Here is a 26,831-nt window from a genome sequence, read left to right as displayed (position 1 = left end):
TCAGACAGTGGCCTAGAGTGCTTCCCTCTGCCTGTCCCTGCCCTATATACCCAAATCGTAACCTGTGTACAAAGTTGGTACCTGCTAGGCAAGCATTAATGAAATTGTTACAGCCAAAGTTGGAGGACCAGGGGAATGCAGAGGGTTTAATGATGACTTACAAGTGCATTTTTACCTGGAATAATAATGTCCCTCTAATAAAGCAAAAGTTACCTGCATTTTCAGGAAAGTGATAATTAATTTATACAAAAGAAAGTAAGGTGTTGGTTGAGCCGGACTGCCTTAAGATACATTTGAGAAAATGTGAGCAGATGTATCACACTGAGTGCTTGTGATACTGTCTATACATGAGTCCACGAGCTCAAGCTAGCTGGGACTGGTCCTTCCTCACCACGAAGGAATTTATCCAGGTTAACTGGACATATTGCTAACTTTTTAATGAAAGCCCAGCATATTATCAGGCAAAGAGATTGTTGAAACTGAGGAATGGAGAATATTTGGAATATTCTTCCATTTTTTTCTCTTTTGGGGTAGGAATATAAATACAGCTTTTTTTCTCTTTTTTTTTTTTATTGAAGTAGAGTTTATTTACAATGTTGTGTTAGTTTCTTCTGTACAGCAAAGTGACTCAGTTATACATATATATATTATTTTTCATATTCTTTTCCATTATGGTTTACCACAGGATATTGAACATAGTCCCCTGTGCTATACAGTAGGACTTTGTTTTTTATCCATCCTATATATAATAGTTTGCATCTCCTCATCCCAAACCCCCAATCCCTCACCCCTTTGGCAACCACAAGTCTGTACTCTGTGTCATAAATACAACTTCGTGAACAAAGTTAGAGCTACCCCAAGTTTAAAGAAGCTTAGGAGTTTGTTTTATACGTCCCCCATTGACATTTCAAAGTATTTATATTTTAAATAACTCAGGTACCACTTTAAGCCAGTTTTCTTTCCTTTTGTCTGTAAAGGATACAAGATTATCTAATGAACACCTTATTGTACTCATCAGACAAGTAGTTATTTGCTCTTTGTGTCTTTCTTATCTGAGTGTACAATCCAGTGAGGGCAGGTCTGTCTGTTAGTCCCCAGATACATCCTTGAGGCTCAGTACAGTCCTTGGAACATAGTAGATATACTCATAAATAAGTAAAGGTCTGTTGACTGATTGGTTGACTGAGTGGCTTGATAGCTATTGGTAAAATAGTACTCATGGGCTTCCCTGGTGGCGCAGTGGTTGAGAGCCTGCCTGCCAATGCAGGGGACATGGTTTCGTGCCCCGGTCCGGGAGGATCCCACATGCCGCGGAGCAGCTGGGCCCGTGAGCCATGGCCGCTGAGCCTGCGCGTCCGGAGCCCGTGCTCTGCAACGGGAGAGGCCACAACAGTGAGAGGCCTGCATACTGCAAAAAAAAAAAAGTACTCATAATTGCAGAAATTACCCATTTTCTAGGATAAAATTTCCAGTTCTTTAATGATAATTTAACAATTTTAGTTATTTGTTTTCATTTGCCAGATACTTTGACTTATACTGATGGTTATTTTCAAATTACTGTTCCTGAATCCATTCAAAATAATTAAATTTTGAGTTGTGGAAAGAGCATTTTGTAGGAATTTAAAGTTACTCTCTAACACGTAGTTTCAAAATAACTGAAGTCATTGTGTACTTTGTTCTTTTTAAAATATCTTAATAAACTTAAGCAACGAATTCTTTACATAATAATATAATTCTACATAGAGGCGTAAAAACTTACTTGGCATTCCTTTCAACTATCTGATTCATTCTATGAAAAAATATTTGGGGGAAAGGGGGAAGATTCTTCATAATATTTAAAACAGGACATATGTTTGCCTATCATAAACTGAACACTTAGAATTATTGTTAAGAGTCAGTAAAGTTACTCCATTTTTTAATTGCTGTATTTTTTGTTCTCTCTAACAATTAGCTAGAGTCTTCCTATTTTCATTAGATTAATTTCAATTTGGAAATACTTGATCAGATGATATTTTATTGACCAGTAATGACTCGTGGTTCTCAGTTAAATGTTTTATGTTCAGTGACATTAACAGGAAATTCACATAACATTCTGACTTCACTGAGGGAAATGGTGAAAGTGAAAGCTTTCAAAAAAAATTCCGAATAGCATCTATTTAACATGTCTGATGTTTTCCAGATGGAAAAAATAAACTGCATCATATGACATCAGAATTGATCACAGAATTATTCTCTTAACATTGGTGAGGTAAAATAATCTTAAAATGATCATCAAAGAATAATACACTAAGTTCCTCTAAGTATGAAGAAAATTTGGCATACTGAGGCTGTGTGTTATGTACTTGAATGTGTCACCAGTCAATGTGATTTCGATGTAGAGAACTATTAATGCTTCAGACTATCGCCAAACATGATACGAAGAACCACTTACGCAGACACCTGATCTTTAGAATGCAGCATCGTCTGTAACAATTTTAACGCTAACTAAGTACACTTTGATGAGACAGCATTTAATAAAATGCTCATTAATTTCATCATTAGCAAGGGTATGCTAAGAAGTAAGCCAGTTTCTTATGTCACGCCCAATTAGCATCCCATGCTAGTAATCCCATTAGTATTGTTGAATTCACTAATGGAAAAACTAATGGGCATGCTACCAGGGCACATTAATTGGGCACGACACCAGTTCTGGTTTTAATTATTAAACTACGATAATGAAATGTGTGTTTGTAAAATATTAAAATGTTGAAATAGGGTTGAGGAAAATAAAAGAATATGTGGAGGAAAGAGATAGAAGGAAAATCAACCTACAAAGATTCGAGGACTTACCAAAATGGTCATCTTTCTAGCCGATTGAGTTGCCTGTAAAAGTTGGGATATTGTCCATGTGAGAAGCAACCCACTCCTACTCATGGGAAATTAAAAGCTCTTTTTTGGTAATATGAAATTCTGTATGTCACACATGTTGTCATGCTCTGTATGAGGCCTGACAGGAGCCAATTAAATGCATAGAATGGACATGGTATACTGCTGAAGCTATTTTAGGGAAATATAAACAGAAATGTTTTACTGAAGATGGTGTGATTAACGTTGCAATTTTTGTGACATAAATCTTCACCATATTGCATCAGATAATTATCAGCTTTATCTTTTTTGAAAAACAGTCTACCAAGATTATTAGAATTTGGTGAAACAGTCCAAGTAATTTAAAAATATATTTTGTAATATTTTACCAAATCTTATTTTTAGCTTAAAAAAATTTTTATTGATTGAAGTTAAGTATTGCTAGGATCTACTTTATTAAGAAAGAAAGAAAAAATTGTTTTCATTTAGAAGGTTTAGAGTAATTTTCTGGTTGTTTTTTCTTTAACCACGGTAGTAGCAAATGATGATGGTGACAAAGTTGAAATACCTTTTACTTAGTCTTAAGTGTTCACTAACATTAAAAGAGTATCATTGCGCTAACCAGAATATACATAGCTCTAAAGTGTCAAGATGAAATGTTTCTCTTTTACTTTTCTTTGTTTCCTTATCCTTACCTCCTTTTAGCTAGTATCTGTCCTTATTATCTGCCATTTCCTAGTCTTATCCACTTAGGAACTCATTTTTAACTATACTGTTACCTTAGGCAAAAGTATAAATGCTAGAATTTAGACTACAAAGCATTGAGTATTAAGTTTAACCGCTATACTTATGTTCAAGGCATTAGTAACTGACTAATTTTTAATGTGAACCTTATTCCTTCTTGCTATGCGTAGTGTAGTGAAGGTAAAAGAAAATAACTTGCCAGACATTTCCTTATCTTTAGAACAATATTATTTGAATAGTATTTTATTAGTTTTAAATTTTTCTCTTTTTTATATTTCTGCCCCCAAATTTAAAATATTAGAAAAGAAAATTCATTACCTTTCTGATGAGTATAGTTACTCAAAATCCAAGGGTACTTGTAAGAGATTTTTATTCCAAAGAGAAGCTCTTTTCAGATTTGAACACTGAGGTGACACAGAAGTACATCAGAGAAAAGCCAGAAGGATGTATCAACTTTAATTTTGAGTTCTGTTTGAAACGTGTACATGCTTGCGTCTGGATCATGTTGAAATTTGCTAATTGGTTTTTTACAAATATTTATGTATGTGTATGTAACATGTATACTCACTCATTGATTTTTTTTCCCTCATTCATTCCCTTAAGGGGTCTGCAGTAGAAGTTACCACAACTAATGATGATGGTAAACAATATAGTGATGGCAAATGGCATGAGATAATCGCGATTAGGCATCAGGATTTCGGCCAAATCACACTTGATGGGCAATATACAGGTAAGATCTTCTTTGACATATATGAAGGGCTCTATTGGTGTGCTGATGTTACCGTCCTCTTCTGTTGTTTATATTTGTTCATCTCTTCTTTCACCTTTATCTCCACTCAACTTCATCTAAATTGCTGTTGAGTTTGCCTTTGGGGTGCTCCTAAAATGATGAAGTCTTGGCAACTGTCTTCTCGTCTACACAGGGTTTCAGTAAAGCAAAAATAAGAGTAAAGTCATCAATAGCAATTTTGTATCTTTTTCAGGTCTTTACAATTTGCAAGGGCTTTTACTTTCCTTTTACTTTCCTTTTACTTATGTTCTCTCCTTATGTTCCTCTATTATGACCTCGGTTATACTCATTTTAGAGATGAGGAAACTAAGGCTCCAAAAGGTAAACAACTTCTTCCAGTTAAGACAGTTGGTAGGCAGCGTTCTGGGACATGTGTTTTTTCTTTGCAATTCTAAGTTTTTTTCTTTCTATCCTTCCCTATCTACCATCCCCATGTAATTGTAAAAGTTACAGTACGATGATGCAGGCTTTTATTAATTCATTCAGAAAATATGAAATTTTAATGAGCACCTACTACTGCTCTAGGAACTCTGGAAACAAGGAGGAAAATTTACACTTTAGGTGGGAGAGGGGCAGGAAACAGAATAAATAAATATTGAACAAATATCAGGTAGTGGTACATTCTGAGAGTGTATAAAACAGGATAAGAGGAAAAGGGGTGTGTGTGTATTGGGGAAGGGATGTTTTGATTTTATAAAAGACTGTTAGAGAAGGTCTTTCCGATAAGGTGACATATGAGCATAGACCTAAAGGGGCTGAAAGGGCAAACCAGGCAAATGTCTAGGAGAATGTTTCAAGTCAAGTGAACAGTAGGTCCCAGGGCCCTGAGGTGGGAGCATACGATATGTGCCATGTCAAGGACCAACAAGGAAGCCAATGTGGGAAAGAGAGGTTACAATGTGAAATCAGAGAGGCCGCTGGGGCTGTATTACATAGGGCTTTGTGAGCTTTTACTTGAAAAGAGGGAAGCCATTGGAGAATTTTGAGAGAGGGGTAACATGACGTGACTTCTTTCTTTAAAAGGAACACTCTGGCTGCTCTTTTGGAGATAAGTTTTAAGGAGAACAAGGATGGAAGTGTTGACCTAAAACAAATAGATTGCCATATGCTTTTCCAGCAAAGATGGGTTTATTCGGGATCAGTAGAAAGCTGCAATTCGGGGTCTGCAACCATGGTGAGCCACTTGGAAGTCCCTGCACAGCAACAGAAGGAGAACGCTTTTATGGAGGGCAAAAGGAAGTTGGGAGGGCTGTAGTAAACAAATAGTCCATGGCTTTTCATTGGCTGAGTGCTTGCCAGGAAAGAGGAGGTGTCTTTCTTCTTCCTGTTGGGCTCTGCTGTCACCACAGGGCATGAGACCTCCTTCTGGTCTCCCAAATCTATCTATTTGAGGTTTCTGTTTATTAATTTTTTATATGTCCCCCTTTTGATCATGAACTTTCTCTCAGAGCATCACTGATCGAGTCAGCTTTTCTAATTTCAATGGCTTTTTGTTCCTCAGTGCCAGGAAGGACCTTCCCTGTGTGTGGGGTCTCATATCAGAAGGGAATGCACAGATTGGAAACCTACTGAGGTCATATGCGAGTAACAAGGGAAGGTAGAATGGAGAACTCTCAGACACTTTCTGTCTCAATTCCATATGTTATCAAGATCATAGACATTGGAGATCATCTGAAGCATTATGTCATTGTCAAAGATTTGGCAATACACTTCCTAAAGACCTGGTCCAGATATCTTCAGAAAGCTGCCTCATCAGGTGTTGTCTGCTTCAGTTCTGGGAAATATTTACTTTCAGCTCACCAGACTTTTTGAGGTCCCTTCAGAATTTGGTGCTTTCTTTAGGCATGTCACATGAGTCCAAGAATCTATTCCTTGGACTTTGGCGGCAGAAGGGTTGGTTAGCAATACCTGATAGGGGTCTCTCCAATAAGGTTGAAGAAAGTTCCTCTGGAGGTGTCTTTTCCAGTAAATAAAGCCTTCAGGTTGCAAGGTGTGATGCTTAAGGTCTTCGTCTCCTGAGAGTGCACTGTAAAAAGATTGCTCTACCAAAACATGGTTATTTTTAATAGGAGCAATTTGGCCCTTGTGTTATTGGAGTATATCTCCTCTTTTCAGTTGTAGGTCAAAAAAAAAGCAGTAACCAAGTGTGTTGGGTGTCCTGTGACTGTTTCAATGGGTGAGAATTTTTGAGTTACAAAAAGTGTGGATCTGAGATTTAGAGGGACCAATAGCAATGCTTTGGGCCAAGGTATTTGTATGACCTCTACAAATTTTGCCAGTTGGGTCTAATAATGCCATTACTGTGATCGACTAAATCAGAGGATTGATGCCACAGACTTGTTGAAGTACCTGGCCAGTAAAACAGGTTCCTCACTCACTATGAAGTCCATCTGTATCAAAGTGTAGCCCTTGTTCTGATACCAGATGCCCTAAATATCAAACCTGGGTTTGGGCAAGCTACAATTTTTTCCTTGGCAATCTTATGTCCCTTTAAGGCTAAAAGCTTTAGAAAGTGGATGCTGTCTTCCTGTGAGTAGGTTTTAGAAGATCAAAGAAGCAAATCATTCACATATGCAACAAAGTAGACCTGTAGGAAACTTTATATCATCCAGGTCAACCTTCAGGATTTACAAGAAATAAGAAGGACTCTCAGTAAAACCCTGAGCATTACTGTCAGGTGAATTGTTTTTCTTCCCAAGTAAAGGTATAAAGGTGTTGGCTATCTTCATCAAGTGGAATACTAAGGAATGCACTGCATAAATCAATTACAGTAAAGAATTTGCTTCCAGTGGGAATGGATGTTAGAACGTCTGAGGATTAGGAACAACAGGGCGTCTAGGGATAACAATGTTGCTTATTGCTCAGAGGTCCTGGACAGACCTCTACCCTCAGCCCTTAGGTTTTCTCACAGGTAAAATAGCATCCTCACAGGAATTAGTACAGGCATAATGAGGTTTCGAGCCTTATAATCTTCTATTACAGGCTTTATGCCTTGAAGGGTTTCTTTACTTATAGGGTATTGATTAATTCTGGGAAGAGGTTTTGAGGGATCTATTTGAATCTTGATGGGAAGGGGTGCTCTTTGAAGTTTGCCAATATCAGTTGGAGATTTTGCCCATAAAGATGGTGGTGGCTGATTCAATAGGGACACATGATCAGTGTTTCCAAAATCCGCTCTAGAACTGTCGGAGACAGAACAAATAAAAGATGTCAGAGGGGTCATTTAATTTACCTGGTTGGTGATTTTGATGGCTACTGTCAAATTCTAGATTATCTCCTCCTTTTGGAAGAAAGAATTTCCAGCATGAGACTTCTCCAAGAAGTCTCAGCCCAATAAATGGGTAGGGGCAGAGGAACTAAGGAGAAAAATACATGTGTGTCTCTCAAAGGGCCTAAAGGAAAGGGAATAGGTTCAGAGACAAGAGCCTCTTGAGATTCGTTAGAGATTGCCACTATTTGAACTGTGTTGGTACTCGGAGGCAGAGGCTGCTTTTTAGTAATGGGTTGGAGCACTGAGTGTGTGACCATTAGGACTGGAAGAGATTCAACCCCAATCTTGAGAAACATTTCTTTAAGCTGATTAAGACGGAGAATTGGGAAGAGCCCCTATAGTTCCTCAGAGCCTGTCATTGAGTAGTTGGCGGATATTGGAAAGGTTAGTCAGAGGGCTGAAGACACTGAAAGCACTTAAATTTGTAACAGTCTCTTTTCCAATATCCTGCCTATTTTCAATAATACCAGAAACTAGGAGGATTTTAGTTTCATTTAGGAGCCTTCATTTGCGTAGTTTAAGTTTAAGAATTTAGATAGTCTTCCTTTTAGGTGATTCAGCTATAGTGTGAGAGAGCAGTTTTGACAGATTAATCAAAACTAGATGGGACATAGTTTTCCATTCCATCCTGGTCCTTTTCATTAGAAAGGAAAGATCCCAGTTTGGCCCATTAATAAACATGGAATTAAAAGCTACCCAGGTGGAATCAACATCTGGAAGAAGACCAAAACTTTGCATAAAAATAATCTGAATTCAATTGTAATCATAATGAACAGGTTCATCAGAGTTTGGTGTGCAAGCCTGAATTTTGTTCCAGTTGACAGTCTTTGGAAAAACCCTAGGAATTGCTCAATGAAGTCACCTAGTGATTGCTCAAGCCTGATCATATAGTAAGTTAGAGGGCTGATCTCCTGGTTGTTATCCTAGAGACCTTTCAGGATTTTCCCAATTAGCAGTTCTGATCCAATGCTGGGTCTGGCCATCACCAACAAACCTATGAATTAGCTAAGGTACGTCAGAGAAACCAAGTTGATAAGTTTGAATGACTACATTAAATTCCTCATCAAATCTGTGACAATCTTCAGTTACTTTGGGTATATTTTTGACTGTGGCTTGCAGTTCAGCTTTAGTCCAGGGAATATAAGAAATTAAGTGTTTAGCTTCTGAAACCTTAGAAGGCTTAATTTTAAAGGGACAGGTTCTGATAAGTTCAGAGGAAAAGGGAGTGGGGAAAGTTTCAGAGAAAGGGGAAGTTTGGTGAGAGAATTATTGGGGGGGGGGGAACTGAGGGTCTAGAGGAGGCATAGGCAGTAGAGAAGGAAAGGAGAAAGATGGTTCCAGATGAGTCTGGCCATGAGGAGCTGGGGAAGAGAGACAAGATGGTACCAGAGGTTGAGCCTGAGACAGAGAAGCCAAGGAAGGAAAGCCTGAGGTGTGGAGAGCCACTTTGTCTTTCTTTATCCACATGTTTGCCTCAGTTAATCTTAAAATCTCATTTTGCTGAGAGACAATTTTAAGCTCCTAATTACATTTAGAAACCTCAACATGCCAATCAAAATAGGCATACTATTCAGTTCTGGGAATTTCTGAGCTATTGTAGTCCAATTAACTTCGAGGATTCCAAAAATTCCCCATAATGGCCATTGATATTCTAAATTGCCTTAGGTCAATTTGGTCCATTTAGCTGGAAATGCACATGAGGAAAGACCACACTTTTTAAACATAAAATTGTCCAGAGACCCTGTCGTTGGGGGCTCGCTCAAAATATGTAGATAACTGGTATCTCATTACTCAGAAGTTTGTCTCCAGAGTGAAAGAATAATTTTTAAACAGCTCACAGTTCAAATCAAACTGCTCGCAACTCAAACAGCATGCAAATTAATACCAGCCAATTCTAGGGAAACAGTTTGGTCCTGTAGAAACCAGGCCCAAGGCTTTTCAGTCATTTCCAAAGAACAGCCCTAATTCCAAAGGAATGGGCTGAAGCCTGAAAAACCAGCAGAGTTTCAGTGAAGCAGCCTCGTTCCTGAAGGAACAAGCTGATGACTTCTCAGCCAGTCTTGGTTGAAACAGTCTGATCTCAAAATTAGACTGAAGTTCCAAATGAGTACTCAGGTACAGAACAAGGCCTTAACCAGAAAAAAACCTTTAAGCAGAACTTGCATAAAGGCTGGAGAGCTTCAACTGCAAAGAGGGTGTGAGCTCAGATCCAGGAGAAAGATTTGCCTTCAAACTCCAGAGTTGGTAAGAGCAGTGAGCACAGTGGGTAAGCAGTGAGCACAGTGGGCTTCTTTGTGGGTACCACACCTGTTTGTTCACCAGAACTGGAGCCTTCAGGGGTTTTCTCTGGTCCCCATAGGGTCCACCAAAATGTTGACCTAAAACAAATGGACTGTCAGATATTTCTCCAGCAAAGATGGGTTTATTGGGGATCAGCAGAGAATCACAATTCAGGGTCTACAACCATGGCAAGCCAAGTGCAAGTCCCGCATGGCAAGGGAGGGAGAAAACTTTTACAGAGGGTGAACAGGAAGCTGGGGGGACTATAGTAAACAAAGTGTTCATGATTTTTCATTGGCTGAGTCCTTGCCAGGAAAGAAAAGTCTGTCTTCTTCCTGTTGGGTTTGCCTTCATTACAAGGTGTGAGAACTCTACCTTCTGGTCTCCCGACTCTATTTAATTGAGGTTTCTGCTTATTAATTTGTTACAGAAGCATGGAGACCAGCAAATAGGCTTCTGCAATAATTCTAAAATAATCCAGACAAGAAATGATCATTTCTTGAACCAGGGAAGGAATTGTGGATATAATGAGAAATCTGGATGTATTGTAAATGTTAAGGAATTTGATCGAGGTAGAGCAGGGGTTGGCAGACTACCACCTGTGAGCCTGATCCAGCCCATGCCTGTTTTCATAAAGCTTTATTGGCGACAACTGCACCCATTGGTTAGGTATTGTCTATGGCTGCTTGAGGCTGTGTGGTCTACAAAGAGGAAAATACATACTACCTTGCTCTTTACAGAAGACTTTTGCTAACCCCTAATGTAGAGCATGACTGCAAGGTTTGGGGCCTTTAGACTGTAACTACCATAACTAAGGTGGGCAAGTTAGTGGGAGAAGCAGATTCAAAGAGAGATGTTCAGATTTCAGTTTGAACATGTTAAGTCTTAGGTACCTATGAGGCATCCAAGTGGAAATATCAAGCAGATTCCTGGATCTGAGTTCAGGGAAGAGTTCCAGACTAGAGATAAAAAAATTGGGAGTTGTCAGCTTAAGATGGTATTTAAAGCCAAGATCCCAGATATAAGTAGGGCTAATTAGAGTTGTTTGGGCTCTGAAAAAAAAAAATCCCCCTTCTCCCAAAAAATGATGGAGTAAAATAAACATTTTAACGAATTTGCATTGTTATACAACACAGTGAATGACCCAGGCTCCTTCTGATCTTTGGCCCTGGGAATTAGCACAGGTACCCAGCTCTCTCTTCATCCTTCTAGAGGGGATTAGGGTATCTGTGTAGGTGGAGAAAGAGATCTGAGAACGGAGGAAGCCTGGGTCATTCCAGCATCAAGATGTTGGGGTGATGAGGAAGAACCAGTGAAGAAAAGTAACCAATATGTAGAGAACCAAGAAAGAGTGGTGTCCAGAAGCCCAGGGAAGGATTGACTCATTTGTTAAATTTGTAGAAATAGATTATCCTGCTGAAGTTGGAATTCTCATCTCCTTTTCCATCCATAGGCTCCTCGGCCACCCTGAATGGTAGTACTGTTATTGGAGAGAACACAGGAGTGTTTGTGGGAGGGCTGCCGCAGGGTTATACCATCCTCAGGAAGGATTCTGGTGAGTTTGGGAAAGGTATAGAATTTATACGTTGTCACCACATTTTAGAATCAAGTTGCATTATTTTAAAGTATGGGTAATAGTATTATCTTCTATCTCATACTGTATTTCCTACATCAGTATGTCAAAAAATTTCCTTTAGGTCTCTTCTTTTCTAAAGGAACCATGTACTACTTGCATTTCAATTCTTAGTACCCAGTTCTTGATATGTAAAAGGAGTTCATTAAACTTTTGCTGAAATGAATTATACTAATTTCAGTCAAAGCAATGTTATTTAGGGATCAAAAAATTTCAGTGAATTTTTTGAGAAGAATATATTTAAATCCTCAAGACCGGTTATAGTTACCTCCTTAGAAATACCTGTAGAGTGAGAGGGCTTTCATTTGGCTACTGTAGACTGGTGGAGAAGTCTCTTGAAAACATTCACACACACACACACACACATACACAGATTGAAAGAAAGAGAGAAGAGAGTCTTTGTCATAGTTCTTTGCCCACCAAGCACAATTCTTGTCTCTGGTATATCCAGGCATGAGGAGGAGAGCATACCCCAATACCAAGTATCCCTCCTGTAGATGACATCTGTCCATTATAAATAAATAATTTGACATTGCGCATATAAATTGACCTTGTAAAACTTTGATTGCTGGTGAATACCCTCCCTAAGATCAGGTCATGAACTCAAAAGCTGAGAGCTAAGCTTTCCACTGACCTGTAAGGACACTGCCATATGAAATGCAACCTCAGCTTCAGGCGCCTTCTCGCCCTCTCTGCTTTTTTTTTTTTTTTTTTGCTCTCTAATTCTCTCATTTGCTCACTTTCTCTCTTTCCCAACCTCTTATGACCACCCTACTTACTGTGTTCTTAAGCCCCACACTTACCTGGTCTGGGGAGTTCAAAAATTAAGCTTAACATTACATTAATTCCTAAAAATGAAATGAAATTAAATTATTGCTTTACTTGTGTAACAGACTAGGTCAAAATGGCGAGGGAACTAAACTATAAACTGTAGATTTAATAGATAGACTTCCTTTAAATCTTACTTTTAAAATGTGTTATTGCACATTTATTTTTAAGACCAGTGGCAGATGAGATCCCCTTGTTAGTTCAAGAGGCAATAGTCTTGCTATTACTATAAAACCAGGGTTTTTGTGCAAACATCTGTTTCTGCAGATAAGATGAGTCTGAACCAGAGCGAAACATTACAGTTGTTACCACCTACCCTAGCTGGTGGTGTGGTGTTTACATGAGTTATTAAGAAGTTTGGGGACTTCCCTGGCAGTCCAGTGGTTAAGACTTCGCCTTCCAATGCAGGGGGTGCGGGTTCAATCCCTGGTCGGGGAGCTAAGATCCCACACGCCTCGTAGCCAAAAAAAACAAAGCATAAAACAGAAGCAGTATTGTAACACACTCAATAAAGACTTTAAAATTGGTCCACATCAAAAAAAAATCTTAAAAGAAGAAATTTTTTTAAAATTTGTAGTAAGTAGGTAGTGAGAGCTATTGCCTATTTCTTTGATTTTAATAGCGCATCAAATTCATTGCTTGAAAAGAATTTCTCAGAAAACATATTTCTTGATATCTCTCAACCCCTGCAGACATAATCCGAAAGGGTTTTGTGGGCTGTCTCAAGGATGTATATTTTATGAAGAATTATAATCCCTCTGCTGCTTGGGGGCGTCTGGTTTGGCAGAGTTCTGAAGAGCAAATCAACGTGTATAACAACTGGGAGGGATGCCCCACTTCATTACAAGAGGGAGCTCAGTTCCTAGGGACAGGTAAGGTTCTAAAATACACACTGGTCATTGCTTAGCTTGTATGTTCTATCTTTGGTGTAATTTAATCTCTCCTGATACAATTATTTTGACCTCGTATGAACCTGCTATCTCAGAAATACCTAGTTACGCCCTGATGCCCATACATATATTCTCAACGTCTGAATAATATAAATAGTAAGACTCATAAATACATATTCATGTGTAAGATCTCTGGCAGTTTGGGGTTTACCTATGGTAGTGCCACTAATGTCCATTTGTAAGTCCACTTTTTTATTTAGAATATAGTTTTACTCAGATGTGTCAAAGGAGTTTTGTCAGGCTAATCCACACAATATCTGTTTTATCCCATGGTATAGACTGACAGTGTTCCTAAGAGTAAAATTTCAGCTGCGTGATGGGGTAAGTAGGGCCTTAAGGGAGAGCTAGAGAATATGACCACCATCACTGCCATTGCTCCAAAGGCTGTGGCAAAGGTGAGACATAGTGTGCCCGGCATACGTGCCACCTACAGTCTCTGTCTAGCAGCCACCCAGGGTAAGGAGTGGAAGGGAATATGGTGACTTGGCCACCATGGCTTATTTTCGGAATAAAGGCCCACTATTGCCTGCTACATTTATAACTAAGTTGGTTAGATATTAGGTTCGTTAAACTACCTTCAGAACAGAAAGCTAAATAATATTATACTCTGTGCACTTTTTCTTTGCTTTTTCTCATCACTGTCATTATCCAGAGTTGCAACTACTTATTGTTAATACTTAGATAAACTAGTAATAGTCTTAATCGTATCCATGACTTAGTAACTCGCTTCCTCTTAAAAGGTATGTCAAGTTCATTCTGCTACTTCTGTACATTACAAGGTGAATTTCTTAACATTGATCTGCATCTTCTTTTGTGAGAGATTTATTCAACGACAGAATATGTCCTAAGGTTGTCTTATGACACCCTTACGATGCTAACAGTATTGCTTTGCACATGCTAATTTGTACATGTTTTTTTCTCTAAAGGGTTCCTGGAACTTTATCCATATTTGTTTCATGGTGGAATGGACTTTGAAATTTCCTTTAAGTTCAGAACTGACCAATTGAATGGATTGCTTCTTTTCATTTACAACAAAGATGGACCTGATTTTCTGGCTGTATGTTAATTAATTTACTTAAAAATGTTAGATCCAACTTTAAAATCAATAAACCATGTGTTTACATTATACTTAATTAGGGTTTCTTTCCAAATTCACTTTTGCTTTTATTTTTACCCCCATGTCATTTTCACTTTTGGAATCCTGTGAAACATTTTGTATTTTAGGACCATGATGATTTTTTTAAATGACCATTATAGTTTGAAAATTATAATTTTAACAAAACAGGCTAATTATTAGGAATTGAGGAAATGCAATTTACCTTCCCAATATACGAAAAATTTTCCTTCATTATCTTTTATATAATAGTGAAATATATTTAATATTTCACACACACATATAAAATAAAATATAATAGTACAATGAACACTCATGAACCTACAACCCAACCCAAGAACTAAAATATTATCGAATTTTTGCATCTACCTCTAGGCCATCTCTTAGCCCATTTCCCTGTCTCCCTCTAGAGGTAATATGTAATCATAATTTTGTGTTTATTATCTCCTTGCATTTTTATAGTTTGAACATCATGAGTGAATGCCTAAAAATCTTTGTTTTAGAAATTTGTAAAAGTTTCTATCTTTAGGCAATTGCTTTAGCCCTTGACATTGTTTCTGAGTTATTCATGTTCTCCGTGTATTTTTCATGGCTGGGTAATAATATATCTCTTCTCTTTTCAGTGAAGTAGTGGTCGTTCCCATGTTTTTGCCATGGTGAATAAGGCTACTCTGAACATTTTTATAGGATGTACTTCTTATGACCAGCAGGGTGAACTTTTAGTGTAAGATATTAGTAGAAAGAATATGGGCTTTTGGCATCAGACAGACAAGAGAAAAATGATTATTTTTCCATATCACTCAAAATCCTCCAAAATTTTGCTTCTACCATACCTGGCAGAACCCTTTCTTTCTCTTTCCCCCATATGTATCCTTTTATCTAATTTTGTATCTTTTTCTAAACCTAATGTGCTCGTACATGTCCCCATGCCATTGAACGTGTTAATCTTCCTGCTGGAGATTCTCCATGAATCTTACATACTTCCAAAAACCTTACTTCAAACCTTTGCCAATTCCCAGGGAACAAAATGTGTTTCTTCTCTCTGATCTCTTTGCACCCCATCCCCATCTTGTTTATAATATTACCGCACATGTTTGCCTCTGCTATTAAGACAGTGCAGTTCTTGGGGGCAATTTCTCTTGTAGTAGCAGGTTTTCAGAACATAGTAGGGGAATCAATATTTATTGAATGAAAGGATAAAAAAATGAATGACTGTTTACCCGATGTACTTCACAAAGATGATTTTTACATAGAAAAGCAATAATTTTTTATATATTATTTAATTTGTTTCATTGACATGATCTCAAATTTTTAAGTACCTTATGGTCACTAATTTGACTTCTAACAAAATAAAAGCATAGTAGGTAAAATAGTTATTGAGTAAAATTTTGAAGAAAAACATGGAGGCATTTCCTTTGCCATGAAAATGTGAGTAAAATATGTTCGTATTAGAAAATGGCACTTTAACCTGAAAGAATAGACATAGAAGCAATTAGGTTAGTTAGAGATTTAGAATAGTAACACTGAAATATTGAATCAAAATACATTTTACAAATTTGAAATTGAGTTCACCAGCCAGTTAAAATAAGCTTAATCAGGCTTGACATTTCATTTTCTTATTGTCTTGTCATATTTTTCCCTGAAACTAAATTGATATATGAAGTAGTATTTTCTCATTTTCTAAAGATTCAAATAAAAATAGAGTCATAGTTTAAACTGTTCTCTTCAGTCATTCAGTCACTTATGCTAGGGTTTAATCTGTTACCTATACTGCATCAAAAAGAAAAAAAAATGGTTTTGCCTATGTAGTATTGCATTACATCGTATCATCATTACTGGGTATAAATTTGTTTGACTCATTACAACATCCGTCATGTCAATTATAAGCTTGCAGAGTACTTCATTATGTGTTACCCCAGTTCTGCTTAGAATAAAGTGGGACATTTTTATAGAGTTTTTTCAGGGAAATTTCTTGCTTCTCTTCAAGAAGTTGACCTTCTGTTCTCTTCCAAACTGCCATTCTGCAGTCCTTTTATATACCTATTTTCTTTTTAATATGAAATACAGATGGAACTGAAGAGTGGAATATTGAGCTTCCGGTTAAATACTAGTCTTACCTTTACACAAGTGGATCTCTGGCTGGGGCTGTCCTATTGTGACGGAAGGTGGAATAAAGTGATCATTAAAAAAAAAGGTTCCGTCCTATCAACAAGCATGAATGAACTGATGGAGCGCGTGTCAGAGTCCAGAGCTCAGCCACTGATGGTGAATTCCCCCGTCTATGTGGGAGGAACCCCACAGGAGCTGCACGACTCTTATAAACACCTGAAGCTGGAACAAGGTAAACTCCATCGGGAGGAATTCCCAAGTTAGCACAGCCCTGGTCCTACCGGGTCTTGGTGGTTCTGTGTTTCAAGACAAAGCAGTCGACTCAGGCTGAAAGCAATACCTACTCACCCCTTTTCTGGAAGAATTTTAAGCTCTAAAAATAAAAAATAAAAAAACACTTCTTCAGATAGTTTTGTATGTTGCCCTTAAGGGTGTGCTCTCATCTGTATTTACAATCAATATATTTATTCTAACATATCTTCATCAAATATAATTGTAATTTATATATATGTATGTATGTGTGTACACATGTGTATATATATAAATTACAATTATATATTATAATTATTATATTATATATAATATATTTACTCATATGTTTTTCTTGAACACACGTGGTTCTGGTTCTTTTAAATACTGATCATTATCTGTATTTACAGATTAAAAAATAGCTTAGGTTGGTGTGTACAGCCAAGAAAAATGGCCTTAAATTCCCTGGGCTTTTTCTGACGTCAGTGCTGTTTGTCTCCATGCATTTCCATGGAGCTCTCATGCAGCAAAGCACGTGAAAGTGTGGGTTTACTTGAATTTCAAACACACTTGTGAAAAGTCTGTGTGTCATTTATTATCCATAACCATCAACGAAAGGCAAAGTACGTGAAAGTGTGACTTACAACTAAAGCAAGCCTTTAACTCATGTAAGGAGTTTGAACATAATCAGAGAAATGATCGATTAAAAAAGGCTAACAGTAAGTGAGTTCATACTGTGTGACAGGCATGGTTCTGAGAGCCTAATGTGAGAATAAGTGGGTCAGTTCTTCATAACAAACCCATGAGGCAGGTATTATTATCTGTATCCCCACTTTACAGATGGGGAAACTTGGGGGCAGGGAGGAAAGTAACTTGCCCAAGGTCAATGACTACTAAGCAGGTGGCGAGCCTACCCATCTCGGGCAGCCTGGTGTCAAAGCCCACTCTCCTTATTATAGTCAAGTGCTCTCTTTCATGGGCATTGGCCAATGTTCCTTTCTATCAAGTGGGGAAAGTACAGAAACTTCCAGCTTGCCACCAAGCATGTTCCTGTGTAGAAAATGTTCTCACTGTATTTCAAAAACTATGCACCCTGAACGGTTAAAATTTCCACGAAGCAGTCTTTGCCTATTTGGTAAGTACATAAAGATTTAAATGCCTTTGAATAGAAAATATATGGCAAGCTCTAAGGAGACGTTTAGAAGGGTACTAGTAGGAGTTAATGAATATCTGGGGTGGAAGACAGTAATGACATTTTCAAGGCACTTAAGATGTAACAGCAGCTAAAAATATTACATTCATATAAGGGCTTCTTCTGGTTTTCAGGCTTCTGAGGTTAGAACGAGCTTGAAAACTCTTTATAGGAGCAAAATTACTTGATTCTGTTTACATCTAGGAAAAATCCCCTGTATGTTGGGCATTTTACTCTCAAAGTACACCAAAACCCATTGTTATGGTGGTCCTAGAGACATGGCTAAAATTGGAATTATAAGACGATAATGATGGAAGTTTAAAACATCAACATAGACCCAAGGGGAACAACATAATCTACACTATGACTAAGACTGTGATACTGAAAGATATTTTATTTATCGATAATACTAAATTTTTATCATTGCAGTATCATCCATATCAGTGGTTCTCAAACCACTTATAAAATATTGAAGTATAGTAGCTGGAATATAGTAAGAACGCAATAAAATTAGCTATTATTATTATTACTATTCAGGATCCATTGGAATGGCATGGAAAGGTTATTTAAAATGCAGATTTTATGCCTTTATCCTCTAAGATTCTGACTCAGATGTTTTGAATAGTAAGAGTTATGTAAATAACTGCATGTTTTTGCTTTTGTTTTTGTTTTTGCCGTACTCGGGCCTCTCACTGTTGTGGCCTCTCCCGTTGTAGTGGAGCACAGGCTCTGGACGTGCAGGCTCAGCGGCCATGGCTCAGGGGCCCAGCCACTCCGCGGCGTGTGGGATTTTCCCGGACCGGGGCACGAACCCGTGTCCCCTGCATTGGCAGGCGGACTCTCAACCACTGCGCCACCAGGGCAGCCCTAACTGCATGTTTTATACAGTGAGCAGGAGAATATTTACAATATAGAGGTGCTTCATGCATGTAGTAAATTGCAATTAAAACTAATCATGTTCACTTCCCTGTAGTTTTTTCAATCCACTATCAGTAGTCATAAAAACCTTCCTACGCTTCTCCATTAGCATCCTTTTTCAAAGGCTCTATTTTGTGGTCCTACTAGAGCTATTTTTTATATCCATTAATGTTGCAATCTTCCTTTAAATCCAATGCAAATGAATTTTCCTCTGTGTTTTGGAGATGCTGGGCAACATCATTTGCTGAAGAGGTACCACCTCAGATCATGGGCATTTATCTAGGACTAACACTTGGGACAGCACTCACCTCTGGGTTGAGAGTGAGCAGGCCATGGCATGTGGTCTCCCAGGTTATGGTCTGTCCAAAGCCCTGAGCAGAGAGGTCAGGAGTGGGGCTGAGAGTCAGCCATCCTGTGAGCCCAAGTGTCCCGTCGTTGGACCGCTTCCCCCTGAACAGCTACTGTCTCTCTGATCTGTCAACTCAGGGTTCTTGTCCACCTTGCAGTTACTTAGAGACCTGGGGGTAGGATAGGTGTGGGGAGTCACTTATGATTTTCCCAAAGGCAGGGAAGCAAGAAAAGGAGGCATCCCTAGTCTTCCCACAGACAGGCCCTCTCCCCTGTTTTTATCCTCACAGCCCATTCATATTTTAGAGGTTGTTGGGGAGTATTTCCGGTGGGGGGGGTTTCTGACGGTGCAGAGTTGGGAGAATGGCTCAAACTTTGACCAAACCCTCTGACTGCCCTGAGGGTAGTACTGTGAGGACCCCACACTAGAGCCCAGGCATCTGCACCCCCAAAGGCCTGAGGCCAGAGTCCCATTTCCTAAGGAGGATTCCTACTTAGAAACCTCATCCTGTCACTTTCTGGACCTTTTTTCTTTATCTCCAGCATGAAGGAAGCCTACCTCTGTGGCCTTTCGCAAATTTAAATTTGCATCTTGTGTATTAATGTTTAAGATATTTCTTTAAAAAAATTTTTTTCAACATGTTTACTTGTAATAAAGTACGCCTAACGTACGATTTACCATCTTAACCATTTTTAGTGTACGGTTCAGGCATCTAGTACATGCACGTTTTTGAGCAACCATCGCCACCATCGATCTCTAGAACTCTCTTCATCCTACGCACCTGAAATTCTGTACCTCTTGAGCCATAACGGGACATTTCTTATACGGGCACACTGACATTTGCCAAAGCTATCTTTCCACTGTTCACATTTTATTGATAGGGAAACTCGAGGACAGAGGAGTTAGGTGACTCAGCTCTGGGCCATCAGAAGATTACTACTGGTAAAGAAATTAGCATCTGCATTTTCAAGCAGATGCTTTTATACTGAGCTTCACTGCTTTCAATTCAATTCACCCAACTTACTGAGTATCTACTGTGTGTTGAAGATAGACTAGCAGTATTGGTCAGTCGGGCCTAAAGGAACGTGAATAATAGCAAAGGCATTTAGAAGGAAATAGGCTTCGACTTAAAGTGTTAGAAGACAGAATAACACACCATATAAATACTGAAGAGAACAATACGGTCATTGTTACCGTTAACTTATTTTACTGTTCGGCATTGCATTATGTTTTATTTCCATTTCCTGCCGACGTGCTTTCATCTTGAAAAGAACTAATCGTGTGTTTGGAGCCTTTCAGACTTGACAGTGTTTTGTTCAAGAAAGAGAGTGTGTGCTCCAGCGATCTCAAACACAGTCTGTTTGTCCCTTCTTTGACAATCGTGGGCAGTTTTCTGAGCAGAGTACTGCCAAACCGCACAGAACTAATCTCTGTTTACACAAAATAGCAAGTTATTCAAAGCCACTGCTGTTCCCCGGCTGACAGGATGCCCTATGGTTCTCTAAAAAAAAAAAAAGTGCACACTTCAAACCCACCTCCTCCACATTCTCTGTTAAACTTCCCAGAACTGAATGCCCCGTGGTCATTCTAAAGTTGACTGAGTAGAATACACATTCCAGGAAACCTCCCGTGTTGCTGTTGCCACAGCTGAATTCATTGCCATGAACCTAAAACTGGTGATCGTTTTGCACAGTCGAGATTATGGAACTCAGTGAAAATGGTAGAGCACAGTCGTAGCTCCCTTGTTCCCTGATTTAACTGGGATTCGTTCTCTGTCTATGAAATGATCGTTACGGAATTCATAGCAATATCTCAGGATTTTAGTATATTTTGAGACTATATTCTTCCTCCTACTATTCATAGGAACCTCGAAATGTATTTTTTTCCCCAATAAGCTTCTTGAATAATCATGCTCATTAAAATACTATTTTTGGGCACTTAGACACTGACTTATACAGGTAACTTAATTTTCCAGGATTGAGGGACGTGTAGATACCCCCTCACGATAATGTGTACTTGCCTAAATTTTATTTCATGGGAATAAACATAAAAATGTGTTCCTAGGGGCTTCCCTGGTGGCGCAGTGGTTGAGAGTCCGCCTGCTGATGCGGGCGATGCGGGTTCGTGCCCCGGTCCGGGAGGATCCCACATGCCGCGCCATGGCCGCTGGGCCTGCACGTCCGAGGCCTGTGCTCCGCAGCGGGAGAGGCCGCAGCAGTGAGAGGCCCGCGTACGGCCAAAAAAAAAAAAAAAAAAATGTGTTCCTAAAGAGATATAATACATACTTTTCAGTTGAATCTAATTCAGTCGAATTACAATTATCAGCTTGTATATTTTTTCAAAATAACATAAATATAACTATTTCCTGCAACCGCTTAGACTGAAAAAAAAGCAGGGGGAGGCATAAAGGATCTCCCAAACAAGACTTGGAAGTTTAAAAATTATGTTTAAAGCCCCCCCTTGCACAATTTCATCAAAACGTAGTACTACAGGAGGCAAAAAAATGATTGGTAATTAATGATTCAAGCCCGTTATGTGACATTCATCCCTTACTATTTGCTAGGTTTCGGTGGTTGCATGAAAGATGTGCAATTTGCACAGGGTGCTGTCGTTAACTTGGCATCTGTGTCCAGCGGTGCTATCAGAGTCAATCTGGATGGATGCCTGTCAACTGACAGTGCTGTTAACTGCAGGGGAAATGACTCCATCCTGGTTTATCGGGGAGAAGAGCAGAGCGTTTACGAGAGTGGTCTCCAGCCTTTCACAGGTAATGTGGAAATGCTCCAAATTCAATGTCCCAAGTCCCCTCCTCGTCCCCTCTTCCCTCCCTGCCAGCCCACCACTAGCCTACACAAGTCGTATGTTAACCTTCTACTTCTTACTTCCATTTAAGAATACCTGTATCGAGTAACAGCCTCCCACGAAGGAGGTTCAGTACCTAGCGACTGGAGTCGGGGCCGTACAACAGGAGCAGGTAAATACTATTTATCTTAACATGTGTATGTGCACACAAATGCACACGTCGGTGCATGTAAAGGAAAGGAAGGACTCTCACCCGTGAAGCAAGCAGTACGTTTGTAATCTTGTGACAGAGCACGCCCTGGATTGCAAAGGCACCCGTCGTTGGTAAAAATGCTTAGCAGATCCTTGCTTTTGATTTTTCAAGTATTTAATAAGGATTTTTTCAGGCTTGATTCTTTCCTCTTCAGATGCAGAAGAAAGTAAGTTCAGGTTGCTCTTAAAGATGAAATAGGCCCACATCGACTGTAATTTATCTAAGAATAGGAAATCTTTACCAACTGCTTAGACCCCGAAAAGCTAAAATCAGGATTACCTTAAGGTAGAGGTGATAGACCCTTGCCTCCCCAGTGGAGAGCACATTTGAAACCTGCACCCTGGTTGGAAGCGGATGTGTCTTTTATCACATCATGGCAGGTGTTTGCCGTGGTGCTTACTATTAGGGTCTTAGAATGACTCTCCCATGACAGAAATTGCTGAGTGGTCTAATTTTTGTTTGTTTGTTTGTTTGTTTGTTTTGAGTTGAATGCGGAAAGAGAGGAAACAGACTACTATATTAGAGCTAATCTCAGATAACTGATTTGTAAGTGCTTTGTCCTTCTGGCAATGACCACAGAATCTTTTCACATATTACCATCACAGGGAGGCATTCGTTAAAAAAAGTTTTGTGAAATCAGTAGCCTTCTACCATTTTGGAGAAAATATTTATTTGTCAGAAAGACAAATACATTTCCATGTGATTGACACTTGTGCCTCTTGAAGAAAATTATCCTTAGCAAGTCACGATTTGTCTAAAGATGTGTTTTTTACCAAGATACCCTCTCATACTTATTATCAATAACGGGTTACTAACACAGGCATCCTTTGAGGAATCTTTTCAATCCAAAAGATAATTAAGTACTGAGATGGGCTACTAATAAGAATTTTCAAAGCTGTCTGCCTACAGATTTTCCAGAAGAGGCCAACTTGACACTTTTCCAGGATGATTTAAATCATCATCTATTTATAGGCAACACAATGCACGGAATGATCCCTTAAAATCCTTTTCAACTTTAGAGCTTGGAAAAAGCTCTGATGTAAAATATTCATTTGTTACTGGCATGTCCTCTGCCCCTATCTCACACTTCTCTACTTTATTAACAAATATACTATAAAGCCTGCTTTCAGTCTAATTCAACAACGTAAATAGGTGTCTAGAAAGTGCATCACTTACGTAGCTTAATAGTCTCCATTTTGAGTACCACCGAGAAAGTATGCAAATAGAGCTCTGAATTTATAGCCATGATCTGACCACAAAGTCTTATGCCATAAATTCATATTTACAATCTGACCACAACACCAAGCGGCTACATGCTCCCATGGGTTGGAGAATAATTGCACTATTTAATTATTTTTGAGTCAGTTTTGCTCTGTCCCTTATGAGAAGACCATCTGTTAGACAGGACTCTACTTTGCTCTGGACCACATTTCAGAACTAATAAAATCAAAATCACTCCCATTGTCCCATTACTTGCAACTTGATTGTGTAGCCTGTGTGTTTCCAGAAGCGCCTGTGGTGTTTTACCTGCTCAGACAGTGGTTCTCCGCCTCTGTGCTTCCTCATATCCCTTACGTTCACATTGTTTCCCTTAAAACTGTCCTGTTTTATTGGCCTGAACAGTAAAGGCAGAGAAGGAGGCTATTTGATGGAGGGAAACCAGAGTGATTCTCCATCGACAGGGCTCAGGAGTCCAGGAGTGGTCAGAGCCTGTCTCTCATCCATCATCCTGCCATGAAGTTCCTTGGGCTTCTTCTCAGTGTTCCCAGTGCAGTCAGCTGTGCTGAAGTCGTTACTGATCAGTACCATAGAAATATCTAATTAATAATTAAAGGTTATAGATTTTTTAAATTAGGGCATTTGGCTTATAAGTGAGGTTTCGCAGCAAGTTCCTTTAAACTTGCCTCGTTTGGTGGTGGTATTTTGTGATGCTCTGAGGAAAATGATTTTATAGAATCTCAAGGGCACCGGCTCCTCTACCCCGCCTAAATGCAATTAGGAATATATCCTATCTGGTAGAACTTTGCTTTTTTAAAATTAGTTGGAAAAACAATTGAATTTGGCAAACGGGATCAGACCTTCAAGCACAATACAATCACCACATTTGCGATATTTTTTGGCTAATACATCGACAATATAAAAGTGTCAAACCACTATGTATAATAACAGTCTAATTATCTTGCTTCAAAGGGGTACATCATTATATTGTTTGAACTTGTTATCTGCCTACCATCCACCTCCTTCTTTATGAGTGATGTTTAAAACATGTCGGATACATTAAATGTTTTTGGAAAACCTGGACTAGGCTTGAAAGAATGTGATGTCAATGGAGTTTTGATGGTTTTGAAATATCGCTTAAACTGAATGGCTCAAGATGTGCAGTCATATTAAATCAGTGCTGAAAAGTTACAACTCTAATAAATTGTATTTATGCTAATGGTCGAGTCTGATTTACTGCGGCCATTAAAAGTGAAGAATACGAGCGATAGTCTTCTCAGAACTGCCGTTTCCCCTATTTTCTCTTTTATCCTTTCACAGCTCCACAAAGTGTGCCAACTCCCTCAAGAGTCCGCAGCATAAACGGCTATAGCATCGAGGTGACCTGGGATGAACCTGTTGTGGTTAGAGGTGTAATTGAGAAGTACATTTTGAGAGCCTACAGTGAAGATGCTACCGGTCCGCCCCGCCTGCCCTCTGCCAGCTCTGAGCTTGTTGATACCAGCACCTTCACAGGTAAAGGCGACTCCTCAAGGGAGTAGGTCTTATTAACTTTCTTTTTGGTTTGACTTTAGATCAAAATGTCCTTCAAGGCTTTTTCCCCAATGCATTAAAGATTCCTATATTTTGCCTGATTCAAAACAACAAGGATTGGGCTTCCCTGGTGGTGCAGTGGTTGAGAGTCCACCTGCCGATGCAGGGGACAAGGGTTCGTGCCCCGGTCTGGGAAGATCCCACATGCCGTGGAGCGGCTGGGCCTGTGAGCCATGGCCACTGAGCCTGCGCATCCGGAGCCTGTGCTCCGCAACGGGAGAGGCCACAACGGTGAGAGGCCCACGTACCGAAAAAAAAAAAAAAAAAAACCAACAAGGGTCATCTAATGATATGGAGACCTCTATCCATCTCGGATGGAAAGGATAATTCTATAATGGTTATGGGCTCTTATGGATAGCTTCATTACAAGGATGATATTCTCGCCATCCCCAAAAGATTAGGTCACAGGGCCCTCGTGCCCTTAATCAGGTCCTTGTACCTAGGATCTTTATACATCCTAAAAAGATGTATCTTTTAGCAATCCTACATGTACACATGGGGCCAGCGACCTATTTCACCATGCAAAAGTTCGCTCGTTGGGACTAGCCCAAGTTCACAGCACTGTTATTTATTGTAAAATTGTTGATTAAACCTAATTATGTCAAGGTAGAGGAGTACTAGAGCACCGGCAGTTTGACGGGCAAACCAGCGAATCAATTTCTCACGGTGTGGCACGCGCGCCGTGCAGAACGGCTGGAGTGAAATACACTCAGGCACATCGCGCAAGGTGCCGTGCTCGAAGTCCCGCACGTGTAGTAAGACGGCAGTTTTCAGCCTCATGAAATGTTAAGGCCCATTTAAATGGAAAGTCAAATTTAAGCCTTTGACCAAAAAAAAAGTAAAATGCATCAACAGATTTAATAGAAAAAAGTATTTTTCCTCTGTCAAAGACTTTCGAAACTTGACAAATTTGCTGGATTGTAAAGGAACCTTAATTGTCTTTCTAACACATCTATCGGTCAACTCTCTCAAACTTTACTTCAATTTTTTTAGATTCCTTAGTATCTACAGCCCAAATACACAACCAATTAAAAAAAAAAAAACTGGTATCTTTCACTTCCTTCCTCCCTCATTTTACCCATCCAATAAAAACCCAATCTGATTAAGCCCTTGCCCAGGCTGTGCATTGCAGCTAAGTGGGCTGGAAAACAATGAGCAATTTATCACTAAAATGTCTCAATCCCCATTTTCAGATGGACACTCAGTAATGACACCAGTCCTACCATATGTCTGTAATTGCCTTCTCCCATTCTCCTCATTAAATATTTTATATTTTTTCAAACTCTCTAAATGCTAACCTGTCTTCCTTATCCCACTCAGCTGATAGTCTTACATACTAGATCATCTTAGATACCAAAAAAACTCCAGAATCTATCATAAAGAATTTCTGTCACTTTCTTACTACCAAATATATGCATTAATTGCATTTTTTTTGACTGACAGGGTTGTTATTAGGGGTTAAGTGAATTAATGAATGCTAAGACATTTTAATGGATTTTGGGCATATAATAGGTATTTGCCATCATTATTATTTTTACTTTTTACCTTCCTCTCTTTTCCTTCCTGTTTTCACAGAGCTTCCCTTATCCTATCAAAAATAAAATCTTCAGAAGTCCTCTGGACCCCAACTCCTCTTGCCTTTGTAGACCTGTTACTGGTGGTCTCTCTTCCTCTCACATCTTTTTAACCTCTGT

The 26,831-nt window shown here is 39.1% G+C and overlaps 1 protein-coding gene across 1 annotated transcript in view; it reads left to right on the top strand.

Annotated features, from left to right (window-relative positions):
* The window catches only part of USH2A (usherin), a 774,017-nt gene that overhangs the window by 290,549 nt on the left and 456,637 nt on the right, over window positions 1–26,831 (top strand). The window contains exons 22-29 of the mRNA XM_027122185.1: window positions 4,192–4,318; window positions 11,383–11,484; window positions 13,083–13,262; window positions 14,267–14,397; window positions 16,522–16,795; window positions 21,835–22,038; window positions 22,165–22,245; window positions 24,865–25,059. Coding sequence (XP_026977986.1) covers window positions 4,192–4,318; window positions 11,383–11,484; window positions 13,083–13,262; window positions 14,267–14,397; window positions 16,522–16,795; window positions 21,835–22,038; window positions 22,165–22,245; window positions 24,865–25,059 — 1,294 coding nt within the window. The remainder of the gene's footprint in view (window positions 1–4,191; window positions 4,319–11,382; window positions 11,485–13,082; window positions 13,263–14,266; window positions 14,398–16,521; window positions 16,796–21,834; window positions 22,039–22,164; window positions 22,246–24,864; window positions 25,060–26,831) is intronic.

The sequence above is a fragment of the Aethalodelphis obliquidens genome, unplaced genomic scaffold, assembly GCF_003676395.1.
Source record: "Aethalodelphis obliquidens isolate GAN/ISIS:26980383/991018 unplaced genomic scaffold, ASM367639v1 scaffold24, whole genome shotgun sequence".
Taxonomy (NCBI): domain Eukaryota; kingdom Metazoa; phylum Chordata; class Mammalia; order Artiodactyla; family Delphinidae; genus Aethalodelphis; species Aethalodelphis obliquidens.
This window is presented reverse-complemented; position numbering and strand designations above follow the sequence as displayed.